This window comes from Lactuca serriola, chromosome 8 (assembly GCF_051521515.1).
Source record: "Lactuca serriola cultivar US96UC23 chromosome 8, Lser_US96UC23_V15, whole genome shotgun sequence".
NCBI classification, from domain to species: Eukaryota; Viridiplantae; Streptophyta; class Magnoliopsida; order Asterales; family Asteraceae; genus Lactuca; species Lactuca serriola.
In genome coordinates, this window is record NC_136415.1 from 60,038,589 (window position 1) to 60,053,216 (window position 14,628).

A 14,628-nucleotide genomic window follows, 5' to 3' on the forward strand; every position below is an offset into this window, starting at 1 on the left:
CGTATCAACAATGCTACTCTTTGAGAGTGATAAATAAAATATGTTGTTTGATGATATAAATACGTTCAATCTTACATAAATATTGTCATTAACAAACATTCTCACTAATTAAATTGTCTATAAGGTTATTATACACTTATTATTATTATTCTCATTTCTGTCAGAATGTTTATTGAGTCGTATTCTGTAACAATGAAAATGAGTGAAAAACGATGTGTGAGAACAAAAATAAATAATAATTAGCGAGAATGCATGAAAATGACCATATTTTTATAATGTTGAACGTATTCGCATTGCTAAACAACTTATTCTCTTAGTAATTCTCATAGAATAACATTGTCCACACATCCGCACAATAATTAGTTAGAATACTTGAACCTAACTCTCTATCTTTGTCTCTGTCTCTCTCTCTCTATATATATATATATATATATATATATATATATATATATATATATATATAGGGCTAGGTTATAATGTGGGTGGACAACTATTGTGTGAACGTGTAGATAATGCTATTTTATGAAAATTACTAAGATAATATGTTGTTTAGTAATGTGAATACATTTAATCTCACATAACTATTGTTATTTTAATGGATTCTCATCAATTCTAATTCATTTTTGTTCTTATTCATTGTTTTTTATTTATTTTAATTCTTACAGAATACTACTCAATAAACATCCTGATAACATTATGACAAAATGAGAATAATTAAAAAAAGTGTATAATAACCTTATAGACGTTTTAATAAGTGAAAATGCTTAGATATTAAAATAATTATATAAGATTGAACGTTTTCATATTATTAAATAACATATTTTCTTTGTAATTCTCACAGAATAACATTATCCACACGTCCATACAATAGATGTCAATCCACATTTGATACAAATTTTTGATATTTAAATTATAAAAAACTATTTAGTTTTATTAAAATTTGAATATTTATTTATATTTTATATGTTTATAATCTTAAGTGTTTTTTTTATAAATAATATTTTATGGTAACCTGAAATCTAATATTACAAGTAAAAATAACAAAACCGACAAAAAAATAATAAGTTTGCAACATAATCAAATCAAAAATCTATGATAGGGTAAAATTGATATTTTCGACCAAATTTAGGACTTTTATTGTATTATTTTTTTTTTCCTTCAGATAACCCTAACAACAATATATTATTACATTCGAAAGCATTTTATGATTTTATTCTATAAAATACTTTAACAATAATCATGTCCTTTTAATGATAAAAAAAAGAACAACTCTTTCTTTCAGTTCTCAAATAATAATATGTTATTATTGGTATATGCTCAGGACTGCATCTGAAATTTATTTGGTACAAACCAAACCCTTTCTAGCAATCCACCACCATTTTCACCGTCCCCGTCGCCACCGCCGCCGTTTTACTGACAACATACCACCATCCTGGTGCGGTGGCTAATTAGCCTTCTTGTGTATGTAAATCGCTTTTCACCACTATCTTTCGTGCCCTAAAGCCCTTGATAAAACCTCACACCACCACCGTTTACGGCGATGAAGGACATACCGCGTCCGTCTTCGTCCGGCTCCGTGTACGTGCCTCCGCACCATCGCCTTCGCTCCGTCGTCACTACCTCTGCCCCTGCCCCTGCCCCTGCCCCTGTCCCTGTCCCTGTCCCTGCCCCTCTACCCGATATCTCATCTACTCCCCATGCTGTTCTTGACAACAAAACCTCTTTTGTTAGTTCATCTCAGAGCAATATTAACAATAGGTTTACAGTCCCTTATCCTTACTTGCCTCCTCACCAAATTATAAAATCTCAGGCCGTTGCCGTCTCTCAAGAAGGCCCCCGTCGCGAATTCGATTTCTCTTTCCATCCTGTGAGTTTTATTTAACTACATTCCTTGTAAATTAGGAATTTTAGTTTTTGTAGTAAAGAATATAATTGAAGTTATTTAACCAAGTTCATGACAAGAATAACGTAAGTGTTTAGTAACATGCTTCCTCCTCAGTTCACTTCGATCATTGTTTTCTTATAAGTGATACTCAGCGCTATGGTTCGTAAAATTGTCAGGACAAGCACCACTGCGTGCATTTTTAAGTAATCATAGGAAGAATCAATGATAAAACTTGCAAGAAATCATAGAAAATATCAACATGGTCTCTTTTTTTTGTCAGGAATCAATCATAAAACTTGCTGTTGTATTTTAATATTCTTTATACATTTCCAGGGTGCTTACACATCTGATATAGAATCTTGGAAGTGGAAGCTAACAACACTAATAAACAGCAAGGATAAACAAGAACTGGTTTCAAGGGAAAAAAAAGACAGGCGTGACTATGAACAAATATCAGCCCTCGCAACTAGCATGGGTTTGCACAGGTACTATCATCATTTCAAGAGTTAGCACACATGCCTACTTATATATATTATTGACCAAAATAACCTTTTTCCTCTAAATCTTGACAGCCATTTGTATGCCAAAGTGCTTGTCATTAGCAAGGTTCCATTGCCAAACTACCGATTTGATCTTGATGATAAACGCCCTCAGAGGGAGGTGGCCTTGCCTGAGGGGTTGCAAAAGAGAGTTGATGCTCATTTGAAAGAATATCTTTCTTTTAAGGCTGAAAGTATGAAAGGGTCTCAAGATGATTTGATTTCAAAGACAAATAGCAATGGTAACATTGGTAGTGATGAAGGTTTCTTTGAGCTACCAGAGTTGTCATCACAAGGCAAGGCTGCCATTGAGAAACTCCTTTGGAGGAGGAGTGTGCAACTGCAGGCTGAACAACAAGCTTGGCAGGTTCAATTCTTAAAACTAATCAAGAACTGATTTTAAACCTGTTATGTAGTATATTATTATTATTATTATTATTATTATGTGGGAATTCATAGCATAAGAAACATATAAAATGGGAAAGAAGATATTGCAAACCTCTAACTGTGTAAATCCTTTGTCAGTTGACTAATGTTAAATGTTAATAATTAACGATTCAAAGTTCTATTTATCTTCTACATTGTTTCTCCAGTTATTATCATTCATAGTTATTTGTTGATAGCATTTGGTAATGTTATGCTTATGCACTTTGTTATTTTGTAAATCTAAAGAATTGAATATGTAAGTAAAATAATAGTACAAATACTATTATGACAAATGTTCATTTATTATAGGAATCTTCAGATGGTTGGAGGATGCAACAGCTTCGTAAAAATCTCCCTGCTTACAAAGAGAGAAATACAATATTAAATGCCATTTCACAGAATCAGGTATTTCATACACTTTCTTTCATAGTTTTTGATGTTTTCACATCCATTTTTATCATCAAAGTTGTTCTTGAAGCTTCTAACTTTAACTTCATTGTAAAGTCAAGCTTTTATGCATATTCAAATAATATACATTTTTCTTTATAGGTTGTTATCATCTCAGGTGAAACCGGTTGTGGGAAAACAACACAGATTCCTCAGTTTATTCTAGAATCAGAGATTGATTCTTTTCGTGGGGCCACATGTAGTATCATATGCACTCAACCTAGACGTATTTCCACCATGTCTGTTTCAGAAAGAATTGCCACAGAGAGAGGCGAAAAATTGGGTGGAACTGTAAGCAATACTTTATTTACCCCAAGAATCTTTGACTTCCATTGACTTTCTCATAGCTTTATTAAATTTAAACCTTTTTCTTTCTTCTTAAAGGTTGGATATAAAGTTCGGTTAGAGGGTATAAAAGGAAGAGACACCCGACTTCTGTTTTGCACTACAGGAATCTTGTTGAGAAGATTACTTGTTGATAGAAACTTGAAAGATGTTACTCATGTTATTGTAGATGAGATTCATGAACGTGGCATGAATGAAGGTAATTAATGTTTATATATTTAACCATAATAGTACTATTATGGTTAAATATATATGTAAAAAATAATTAAAGTTCTTTCTTGTTTTCAGATTTTCTGCTTATTGTTTTGAAAGAATTACTTCCTAGAAGGCCAGAATTAAGGCTTGTTTTGATGAGTGCAACATTGGATGCAAATCTTTTTTCAACCTACTTTGGTGGTGTTCCAGTGGTTCAGATTCCGGTAATGTTTTTGTTTTTTATTAATTTTTATCCATGTTTAATTATTTATCTCATTAGTTTTTTGAAATGTTGTAGGGTTTTACGCACCCTGTGCATTCCTATTTTCTTGAAGATGTTCTGGAAACAACTGGATACAGATTGACAGCAGAGAATCAAATCGATGATTATGGTCAAGAAAGAACATGGAAATCAAATAAACAATTTATAAGAAAAAGGAAAAGTCAAATTGCTTCAGCTGTTGAGGAGGCACTTGGATATGCTGACTTTAGAGGCTATAGTCCACAAACACGGGATTCTATGTCATGTTGGAACCCTGATTGCATGGGATTCAATCTCATTGAGTTTCTGCTATTGAGTATATGTGGGAGTGAAAAGCCAGGGGCAGTTTTGGTATTTATGACTGGGTGGGATGACATAAGCTCTTTGAAGGAAAAGTTACAAGCAAATCATCTTTTGGGGGATGCAAATCGAGTTTTGTTGCTTGCATGTCATGGCTCTATGGCCAGCTCAGAACAGGTAGAAACTAATATCATTAAAAAAAAAACTAAAAACTTTTTTAATCTTTATTTATTTATTTTTAATCTTCTTGATGTAGAGACAAATATTTGAAAAGCCAGAAAATGGGGTGAGAAAGATAGTTTTGGCTACAAATATGGCTGAAACAAGTATCACAATAGATGATGTTGTTTTTGTTATTGATTGTGGAAAAGCTAAAGAAACATCATATGATGCTTTGAATAATACCCCTTGTCTCCTTCCTGCTTGGATATCAAAAGTTTCTGCTAAACAAGTGAGTTTCTTGGGAAAAAGGGTATTTTGGTAATTTTTTTATTTTTTTATTTTTCTGATTATTATATTGTTCTTGATATGATTTAACAGAGGCGAGGTCGAGCAGGGCGTGTTCAGCCAGGAGAATGTTACCATTTATACCCTCGATGTGTCTTCAATGCTTTTGCAGAATATCAGTTGCCTGAAATACTGAGAACACCTCTTCAGTCACTTTGTCTTCAAATAAAAACTTTAAAACTTGGAAGTATTTCTGAATTCTTATCTAAAGCTCTACAATCACCCGAGTTATTAGCAGTAATTTCTCTTCCTCATTTTTCAATGGATTTATCTATATATAATAATTACAATGCTATAAAAAAATACACCATACTTATTATTTTCCATTCATAGGTTCAAAATGCCATTGAGTATCTCAAGATTATTGGTGCTTTAGATGAGAATGAAGATCTAACTGTGCTCGGTATATGTTTATTTTTTTTATTTTTTATATTCCAAAACTTTTATAATAACTTTTGGAAACCTACATTTTATAGGTCGTTATTTGACAATGCTTCCTGTGGAGCCGAAACTTGGAAAAATGTTGATTTTGGGAGCAATTCTTAATTGCCTTGATCCAATACTCACAGTTGTTGCTGGACTTAGTGTCAGAGATCCTTTTTTAGCACCTTTAGATAAAAAAGAAGTAAGTCAATTTTTATAATAATGATTTATTATATTTTATGAAAATAACGGGTGTTTTTGTACAGCTGGCGGAGGCGGCGAAAGCGCAATTTTCGCGAGATCATAGTGACCATTTTGCCCTTGTGAGGGCGTATGAGGGTTGGAAAGTGGCTGAACATGCACTTGGTGGGTATGAATATTGTTGGAAGAATTTTCTGTCTGCTCAGTCCATGAAAGCTATTGATTCTTTGAGAAGGGAGTTTTTATCTTTGCTTAAAGATACTGGTCTTGTCGATGGCAATATGGTCATTTTCAATGCTTGGAGTTATGACGAAAATCTCATTCGCGCAATCATCTGCTACGGCTTGTATCCCGGAATTTCCTCCATTGTCGTAAGTTTTTTTTTTTTTTTTTTTTTTTTTTTTTTTTTTTTTAAACAACAAATTTAATTTCCTTATAAGTAATAACACTCATGTTGACTTCACTTTTGCTGACATCAGCATAATGAAAAATCGTTCTCGCTGAAAACCATGGAGGATGGTCAGGTGCTTTTACACTCGGTAAGTTCGTTTATCTAAATTCTAATAATTTTTTTTTTTTTTTTTTTAATCTTTGTTTTTTTTTTCATCTGATATTTTTTTTTTGATTGCTATAGAACTCGGTTAATTCCCGGGATTTGAGAATTCCATTCCCGTGGTTGGTCTTTAATGAAAAGATCAAAGTGAACTCTGTTTTTCTCCGAGATACAACTGCTGTTTCCGATTCCGTCCTGCTACTGTTCGGTGGAAGCATCTCAAAAGGCGATATAGTAAGTTTACCATTACCTTTCCATTCCATTGTCCATTCCATTCCTTTACGATTCCATTCCATTCCATGATATGAAACAGGATGGGCACTTGAAAATGTTGGGAGGATACTTGGAGTTCTTCATGGAACCTTCATTGGCTGAAATGTATCTCAACTTAAGAAAAGAGCTCGATGAGTTATTCCAGTATAAAGTAAGTAATAAATCATTATTTTTCACTTTTAGTCCTCCAACAATTGACTTTTGTCAACAAATTTTTATGTCAGCTATTGAATCCCAAATTGGATTTACACACACACCACGAGCTTTTATCCGCCGTGCGCTTACTCCTCCCAGAAGATCAATCCATTGGCAGATTCGTATTCAACCGCCAGGTTTTATACAACAATTCAAAACCATACATCGCGTCTGTACCTCCACCACCACCACCACAACAACAACCACAAACACAACCGCCACACCTGCCGCCAGTGTCCAGGGTGGAAAGTGGTCCAGGTGGCGACAATTCGAAAAGTCAGCTCCAGACACTGCTGACCCGGGCAGGGTACCCTGCCCCAATCTACCGAACAAGCCAGCTGCCAAACAACCAGTTTAGGTCAGTTTGTGAATTCAATGGCTTGCAGATTACAGGCCACCCTTGTCACAACAAGAAACAAGCTGAAAAAGATGCTGCAGCCGAGGCTATAGATCATCTCATTGGTGGGACCCACGCGTCAATGCTTAAGAAAAGCAAGACAAACCACAACTAGTGTTTTTGACTTTTGAGCTGTTGAAATTGATGATTTGGAATTGGACGGCTGTGATTTGTTTGATTGATTTTTGATCATCTTGAAATTATATTGGAATCGGTTGGTTAGTTTTTGATTAGGAATATGATGTATTGTTGTATATAATATAATGTAAAGAATTTTTGAGGAGACCATGTGTAAACCGGTTACCTAATAATCAATGACTTGTACTAGTTTTATTAGTCGTAACTGTTTCAGAAAGGTTTTTGATTTGTTTAGATGCGATAACTGATTCAGAAAGGTTGTATTTTAGAGGTTACCAAACAGATTAAGTTATGTATATAGCTAAAACAATATAGGAAACCAATTAAAACCATAAAGTTTGAAACTTATGATTGAAAGATAATATGCCTCTTATCTATGAGACCAAATGACAAACAAACACAAACTCAAATCTCAATTGTCAATTATGGGGTGAATTTGGACCACTCTTTTAATGAAAGATGAGAGCTATGAGCTCTCATTTTCTGAAACTTATCCCCACATACTAACATAGTAGCATTAGGAGCATAGAGTGAAACAAAAATGTATAGTGGTACTTTTGGTCGTCTTTATTAATCTTGGGGACAAAATTTGAGGAGAAAAAGAGTAAATTAATAAGTGTTGAAGATCCTTTTGACCACATGGGTATTGCCGTATTGGGGTCAAATGGGATGGGACCATTGTAAATATGGCAAGAACTTTGTGGTCCTATATGTAAGAATTTGGAAACTCCCAACTCATTATTATCAATTTCACATGTCTATCATATGCTTTCATTTTTCATTTTTCACTTTTTTAACTATTTTGCTTTTTATTTGAAGATGCTTGGATATGTGTTTTGAAAAGGGATTTTCTGATATCCTTTTTTTTTTGCCATATGTCATCTTCTCCTTCATTTGGACACATGACATTTTCTAACATTTTTAAATTTTCTATTTTCCACTTGTCATTTTATTAAATTAAAATTCCACATTTAATATGTAAGGTAAATATATATGTAACGTATTTATTAGAAAGAGTTTATATATGTAATGTATCTAATACATTAAAGCCTCATTAATTTTAATAATTCAAAAAATTTCTTATTTTTCTTATAAATTTAAACTTTCAAATTGTTAAAATTTTATATATTTTTTTTTAAATAAACCCATGTAAGACATGGGTCTCACACCTAGTGAAGTAATAAAAAAACAAGTCAACTTTTATCAACGTTTGACAAATATTGATTAGTCCCAACTATCAGAATCATAAGCTTTCTCAAAATCAACTTTAAAAATAAGAAATTTCTTATTTTTATTTTTCCCTAAGAAACCATCTCACTAACAATAAGGGGCCCATGTAAAATTTGTCGACCTTTAAGAAAAGCCGACTGCTCCACACTAATAACATCAGGACGCACCACCGCCAAGCATTTTGCTAAAAGTTTAGCAATAATCTTGGATTGCATCCCAATAAGTCTAATAGGTCGGAAATCCTTCACAAGTAACGAGTTCTCAACCTTGGGGATAAGAGTAATGAATGAGGAATTACAACCCACCAGAATAATAGGTTTATAAAAAAATTCCTGCACAAACGCAATCACATCATCACCCAAGATATCCCAATAGTGTTTAAGAAACTGAAAGGAAAAGCCATCCGGACTTGGGGCTCTATCCCCATCAGAATCCCAAATCGCCTCCATAATCTCTTATACAGTAAAAGGCCTCTCTAATCCCAAAGCATTCTTCGATATAATAGTAGAAAATCGATTACTTTTCTCCGCCATCCAAATACCTTTAAACGCTTGAAACTTAGAAGAGTAAAAATAAAAAAAAATTCTTTTTTTACTGCCATCGGATCCGTAACCCACTCCCCATTAACCGAGAGCCCATGAACTAACATCTGACATTTTTTTTTCAACATACCATGTAAAAAGCTAGTATTCTCATCATCTTCAATAAACCATTTCACCTTAGCTTTCTGGACCACATCCGACACGTCCTGTGTTTCAATAGAAGCCAAAGACCTAAGAACCTGTTTTCTTTCATTACATAAATCAACAGAGATATCGCCACTATCAATACAATTACCAATATCATGTAACCGAGACTTCAAATCAGCATTGTGATGCTCACGGATCTCCTTAGCCTGGACATGCAACTCTCGAATCCAACTCTTAATAAACTTAAGCTTATTTTTGAACACAACAAATTTACTCCAGCTTTGATTCACCACAAACTCTGAAGCACTTGCTCGAATCACCTCATCAAAACCATCCAACAACATCCACGAATTAAAGAATCTAAAAGGAGGAGGACCATAAGCAACCTTAGCTTCATGTAGCAAAATAGGACAATGACGAGACCACAACCGATCTAACACTGCCACCTGTAAACCCCGAAACCGATCATAAATACCCTCAGACACCAAAACCCGATCTAATTTACTAAGCTTGACATTAGAAAAGTCAACCATAGTAAATTTCTTCCCAATCATAAGCACACCACAACCCCCACAACATCTATAAAACCATTAAAAATCACCAGCAGAAGATGAACATAAAATGGATCCAAACCTCTCCTCAGCACTTCTAACCATATTAAAATCACCAAAAATAACATAATTACCCCCATATCTGCTAATAAAAGAAGAAATATAATTCCACAACAATCGTTTCTCTATAACATCTTGAGGAGCATAAACATTCACCATACAACATTCCATATTAAATGGCACCCAGATACCTCGAACAATAACAACATTGTTGGTACAAACAATGCTATTTTTTAAACACCTTAGGATCCCAAATCGATAAAATACCACCGATCTCCCACGAGCACTACTAAAAGCAAAATCAAAATTACAATTCCCCCACATACTTCTAACTTTGAAGAGATCCAACTGAGTTATTCTAGTTTCTTGTAACCCCAAAAACGACACACCATTTTGAACACACAAAGACTTCACCCAATTCCTTTTATGACAAGAACGGGTGCTACATATATTCAAAGACATGCAATTCATTAAACAACCTGAATCACACCAATACTAGCCAAAATTTGTTTCACCTTATCTTTGTTACCCTCCATATCATAACCAAGCAACCTTCCCATTTCAACATACTATTTCATGATATCCAAAATATCTTCAATATTAGACGAGACTCATTTTTTCAACAATCTCGAAGAACCATGAGAACTAGCAGAATTAGACTTCATTTTACTAGTCCCAAGATCCAACTCAGCATCACGTCTGAAACCAGGTGGCTGTGAAAGAGACTCAGCCAAGACATTATCATCACCCAACCCTTGAACAACCTCCATCGTAGGACCTGCCACTGTAGCAATCGAAACAGCCAGAAATATTCCAGAACCTCAACATCAACATATACTGGACCAGCCATAGGAACATCTACTGGCACCGAATTGAACACCCTCCTGTTGGCATCAAATTTTAACGAATCTGTTTGAAAAAATCGGCCTTTGCGGTCCACAAAACTTGCCCCCCTGTTACTAATAGAATCCTGCTCAATGCCAAATGAATTATCATTCTCCATATCAATAGACTTAACTTTACCTTTATGTGTCATTTCCCCTTCTTCTTCAGCTACAACATCATCAAAACCATTAACACCTTTTTTCCGAATCACCCGAGAGAGAAGGTAGATCACAATCTAGTGCTTCTTCATTACATGAAATATCAGGTTCCCAATTTGACAATTCTCTAAACACCACATCATACAGAATTCCTTGTACCACCAGAGACAATTTATCATGAATTAATGAAGGTTTAGTTGTTTTAATACAAACTCTTTTAATCGCCAATGGAGCTTGATTATCATCATCCAAGAAACAGACTTCACCCCAAATTACTGCCACCTTATTCATTTCACCATCGTTCCATGCACAACATGGTTAGACAAGAATTTCAATCCAAACAACCCTCTCTAAGACTTTAAACCCATTAACCATAGGCCCGCAATTAGAGAACACAACACGAACAAAAAAGAAGACTTCTCAAACTCAGTACACACCATATCTGATTCAAACTCCATATAAACCCTTCATAGCATTAGCATAAGTCACCTTTTGAGAATTATTATTACCCCCACCAACAGTATGTACATGTAACTGTGACTCCCCATGCACACGAGTGTTCTCCTTTCCAAACTTGGCCAAAGAAACAAAAACATGATGACTGTCAATCCACAGATCATGAAGCGTCAATTCAAGCCGTTTCTCGTCTTGCACTTTAAGAAATCTAACAAACATAAACTGTTTCCCAAACTAGGACAACTTTCGGGAAATATAAACATCCAAAACCCTCCCATACTTTTCACAAATGGACCAAAGTTGCTTATTATCCAAACCAGGAGGAAAATTGGTGAGAATGAAAGGTGTAGAAACCTTATCGACATTCCACCCACCCTTATTTTTATTGACAATTTTCCAATCCCACGTTTCCTTATGACTCATCCGAACAATCCAGAATGAAGAATCGAAAAAGACTATAGAGAAACCCTACCAGGAAAATGAAACAAAAAAGAATGAGCCAAACCAGAAAGATTTCACGATCTGTCGACCGACGTTTGATCCTGCCGGGAAGCTTCCGAAATCGTCGGACGCGTAGGGTTTTTCACAGGTTTTTTAGCATCATAATGGTTAGTGACAATGTATGAGGAAATGAAATCACTAAAGAAGAATGAAACATGAGATCTATTACCAATACCAAAGGGATCAAAACAAGTGGGATGCAAATAGGTCTTTAAAAAGAAAAAAAAAAGGATTTTTGGAGTTGAATTAGCATGGGCCAATGCAAGGATGGTGGCAAAGGTGAAAAGAGATTTACCATCATAAAGTTTTCTCTCCTATTGTGAAATAAAAAATGATTTGGGTTCTATTGGCCATAGTGAGTGCATTTAATTTGGAGCTTGAGTAGGTTGATGTAAAAATTGCATTCTTACATGGTAGTTTATAAGTGGAGATTTATATATCTTAACCGGAAGGATCCTTGATTCCAAGGAAAGTCATGTGTTACTATTGATGAACTTACTTTGTTTCTATATGTGGATGACATGCTACTTCCAACTAAAAACATTGATAAAAATTAATGACTTGAAAGCTTTCTTGAAAAGTGAGTTCGAGATAAACGATCTAGGTGCAACAAAGCAGATACCATGCATGGAGATCTAGAGGGATAGATGTAACATCTGTATTCACTGGTATGATTCTCTAAGGTTAAAGTTTTCTTTTGTTGCATTTTTTGTCCTATGTTGAGCATAGGATAGTCCCCTACACTGAGCATAGGTGGAAGATTTCATGCAGGGGATTAGGTTATGTTTGGCGTACTAGCTAAAAACCTAGCTGTTAAATAAAAAGCTAGATGATAAAAAATGGTGTTTCGTAAAACTAGCTGAAAAGCTAGCTGAAACATATAAAATGACATAAAAGAACATTTAAAAAATGTGTTTCTATAATTAATTAAGGAGTATATTTGATTTTTTTTAAAAGCTCTTAAAAAGCTAGCTTATAAGCTACTTTTTGACTTGCCAAACATGACAACTTAAAAAAGCTCAAAAAATAAGCTAGGTTATTAGCTAGTTGTAGCGCGCCAAACACAACCATAATGACCTACGCTGAGCGTAGGTTGATTTACACTGAGCGTAGGTGCACAACACCAAAAACCTAATTCTTGGGGTTGTGAGCCGTATTTAAAGGCTTTAATTCCTCGAGGGCCTCTCCATGCTCAACCTCCATCCTCTTATTCAGTCATCTCGAAGCCACCTTGTGAGAGTTTTGAGGCCTTAGAGTGTTCTTGTGTGTATCTTTGAAGGAGGAGATAATTGGAGAAGCATTTAGGAGTTCCAAGCTTTTTAGATCCAAATTTTGCACCTCATAGTCCACCTCCAGAAGGTATAAAGTTCCCATCTCGGTGTTCTTTCATGCTAGATCTAGTTTGGTCATGGATTTATGTAACGTTTGGGTTTTATAAGGTATTGTATTGTTTTTATTCAAGTTGTAATTATTAGACTCTTGGAATTTTGGGGCGGAGCGTACACTGGGCGTACAGGGCGTACACATATGAGGCGTGAATCGGGGGAGCCCCATGCGTACGCTGGGCGTAGAGTGACCAAATGCAAAACCTAAACTTTAGGGTTTGCACCCTATTTAAACAAATCATAACCTCCAAAACCCTTATCCTCTCAGCCTCTCTTGTCCTCTCAGTGCCCAAATCGAACCCTAACCCTCTTGTTTGTATGTTGGAGCTTACTTTGAGTTTTTGGTGTAATTTTGGTGGTTTTGAAGAAAAAGGAGTTTGAAGAAGGAGCAAGAGCTTAGAAAGGGCTTGTAGATCCATAAGTTTGGCATCATTTTCGTCCCATTGGAGGTATAAAGCTTTCAACTTGGCTAATGCATGCTTAGATTTGGTTTTAGGTTGTTTTATGTCACATTTTGGTCCTATACTTGAGGTCCTTTGAGTTTTGGAAGAATATGTCCATAAAAGCTATCCTTTTGAGCTCTTGGAAGCATTTAGAACCATAAAAATCAAATCTTGATGGTTTAGCTCCAACCATGCAAGTGCTAGATGGCCATTAAGTGAGCTTATGGACTTAATGTGTGTCTTAATCCCGATCCATGCATGCAAAGGCATAAAGTTTGTAACTTTATGGTTTAGGATGTTGTTAGGAGCCTAGATCTATGTTCTGGACATTGGGACTTAATGGATTAAGTCAAAAGAAGAATTTTAGGGTGACTGGCATGAACGCTGGGCGTACCCCCTAGTATGCTGCGCGTTCCAGGTCAGTTTCCTACTTCTGGTCAAGGCCAACATACGACGGGCGTATGTGCCAGGTACGTCGCATGTACGCATACAAAATGGTTAACATGGGTTTTTGGGCCTTAGAAGATTAGGCTTGAATATGTTGGGCCTTATGGTCCACCGTTGTAACGCCCGTGTTTCTGGGCTTGCCATTTTTAGCAATGTAATAGTCTAGGTTAACCTTTGTAACCCATTTGAAATAATAAGAATGTATTATTTGCGAATTATGTGCTTTATACTTATATGCTTAATTATGTGATTTGATTTAATCAAGAATAAAAATAAGCATAAAAATGAAATGTTATATAAACCCGATATCAATGCACGAAGATGTAGTGGTTGAGACGAGGTTTCCGAAAATATAAAGAATGCTGAAATTCGAGTTATAACGAAGAAATTATGATCTGTCGAAGTTTCGCGACAAAATCGGTGTGGCACAGCGTGACGTAAATAGTGAATTTATGAAGGAGTGATATTTAGGCTTAGTGATCAACACGAAAGACGTAGATAATGTTGAACCGAGAGCGTGCATAAAAAGAACGCCTTAATCTGACTTCGTATGAGGAAGTTATGATTTTTTGAAGTTTCAGCTTAGCAGTAGACAATCCAAAAGTTCGAATTAAGATCGAGCGAGTTTTAGCCAAAACTTTCTAAATGAGAATCGAAGATCTCGTCGATAGTAGTGCAACGATAGAAAGACAGACGAAAACAAACGTCAGACAAAGAAGTTATGAATTTCTAACGAA

General features: G+C 35.2%; 1 protein-coding gene across 2 annotated transcripts; it reads left to right on the forward strand.

The window, feature by feature from the left end:
• The first annotated feature begins 1,294 nt into the window (after positions 1–1,294).
• Positions 1,295–7,284, forward strand: LOC145065740 (DEA(D/H)-box RNA helicase family protein). Of its 2 annotated transcripts, XM_079012798.1 has the most exons (17): positions 1,295–1,867; positions 2,219–2,370; positions 2,458–2,791; positions 3,160–3,255; positions 3,400–3,588; positions 3,682–3,841; positions 3,931–4,061; positions 4,136–4,576; positions 4,656–4,850; positions 4,940–5,143; positions 5,240–5,309; positions 5,383–5,531; positions 5,596–5,901; positions 6,010–6,069; positions 6,165–6,317; positions 6,397–6,507; positions 6,581–7,284. In XM_079012798.1, exons 1-17 carry the CDS (start codon positions 1,541–1,543, stop codon positions 7,061–7,063), a joined length of 3,561 nt encoding a protein of 1,186 aa, XP_078868924.1. In that variant the 5' UTR covers positions 1,295–1,540; the 3' UTR covers positions 7,064–7,284. The 2 variants fall into 2 exon arrangements, with proteins under 2 accessions (XP_078868924.1, XP_078868925.1); XM_079012799.1 differs by lacking the exons at positions 1,295–1,867; positions 2,219–2,370 and having other exon boundaries at positions 2,652–2,791; positions 3,170–3,255.
• The last annotated feature ends 7,344 nt before the right edge of the window (positions 7,285–14,628 follow it).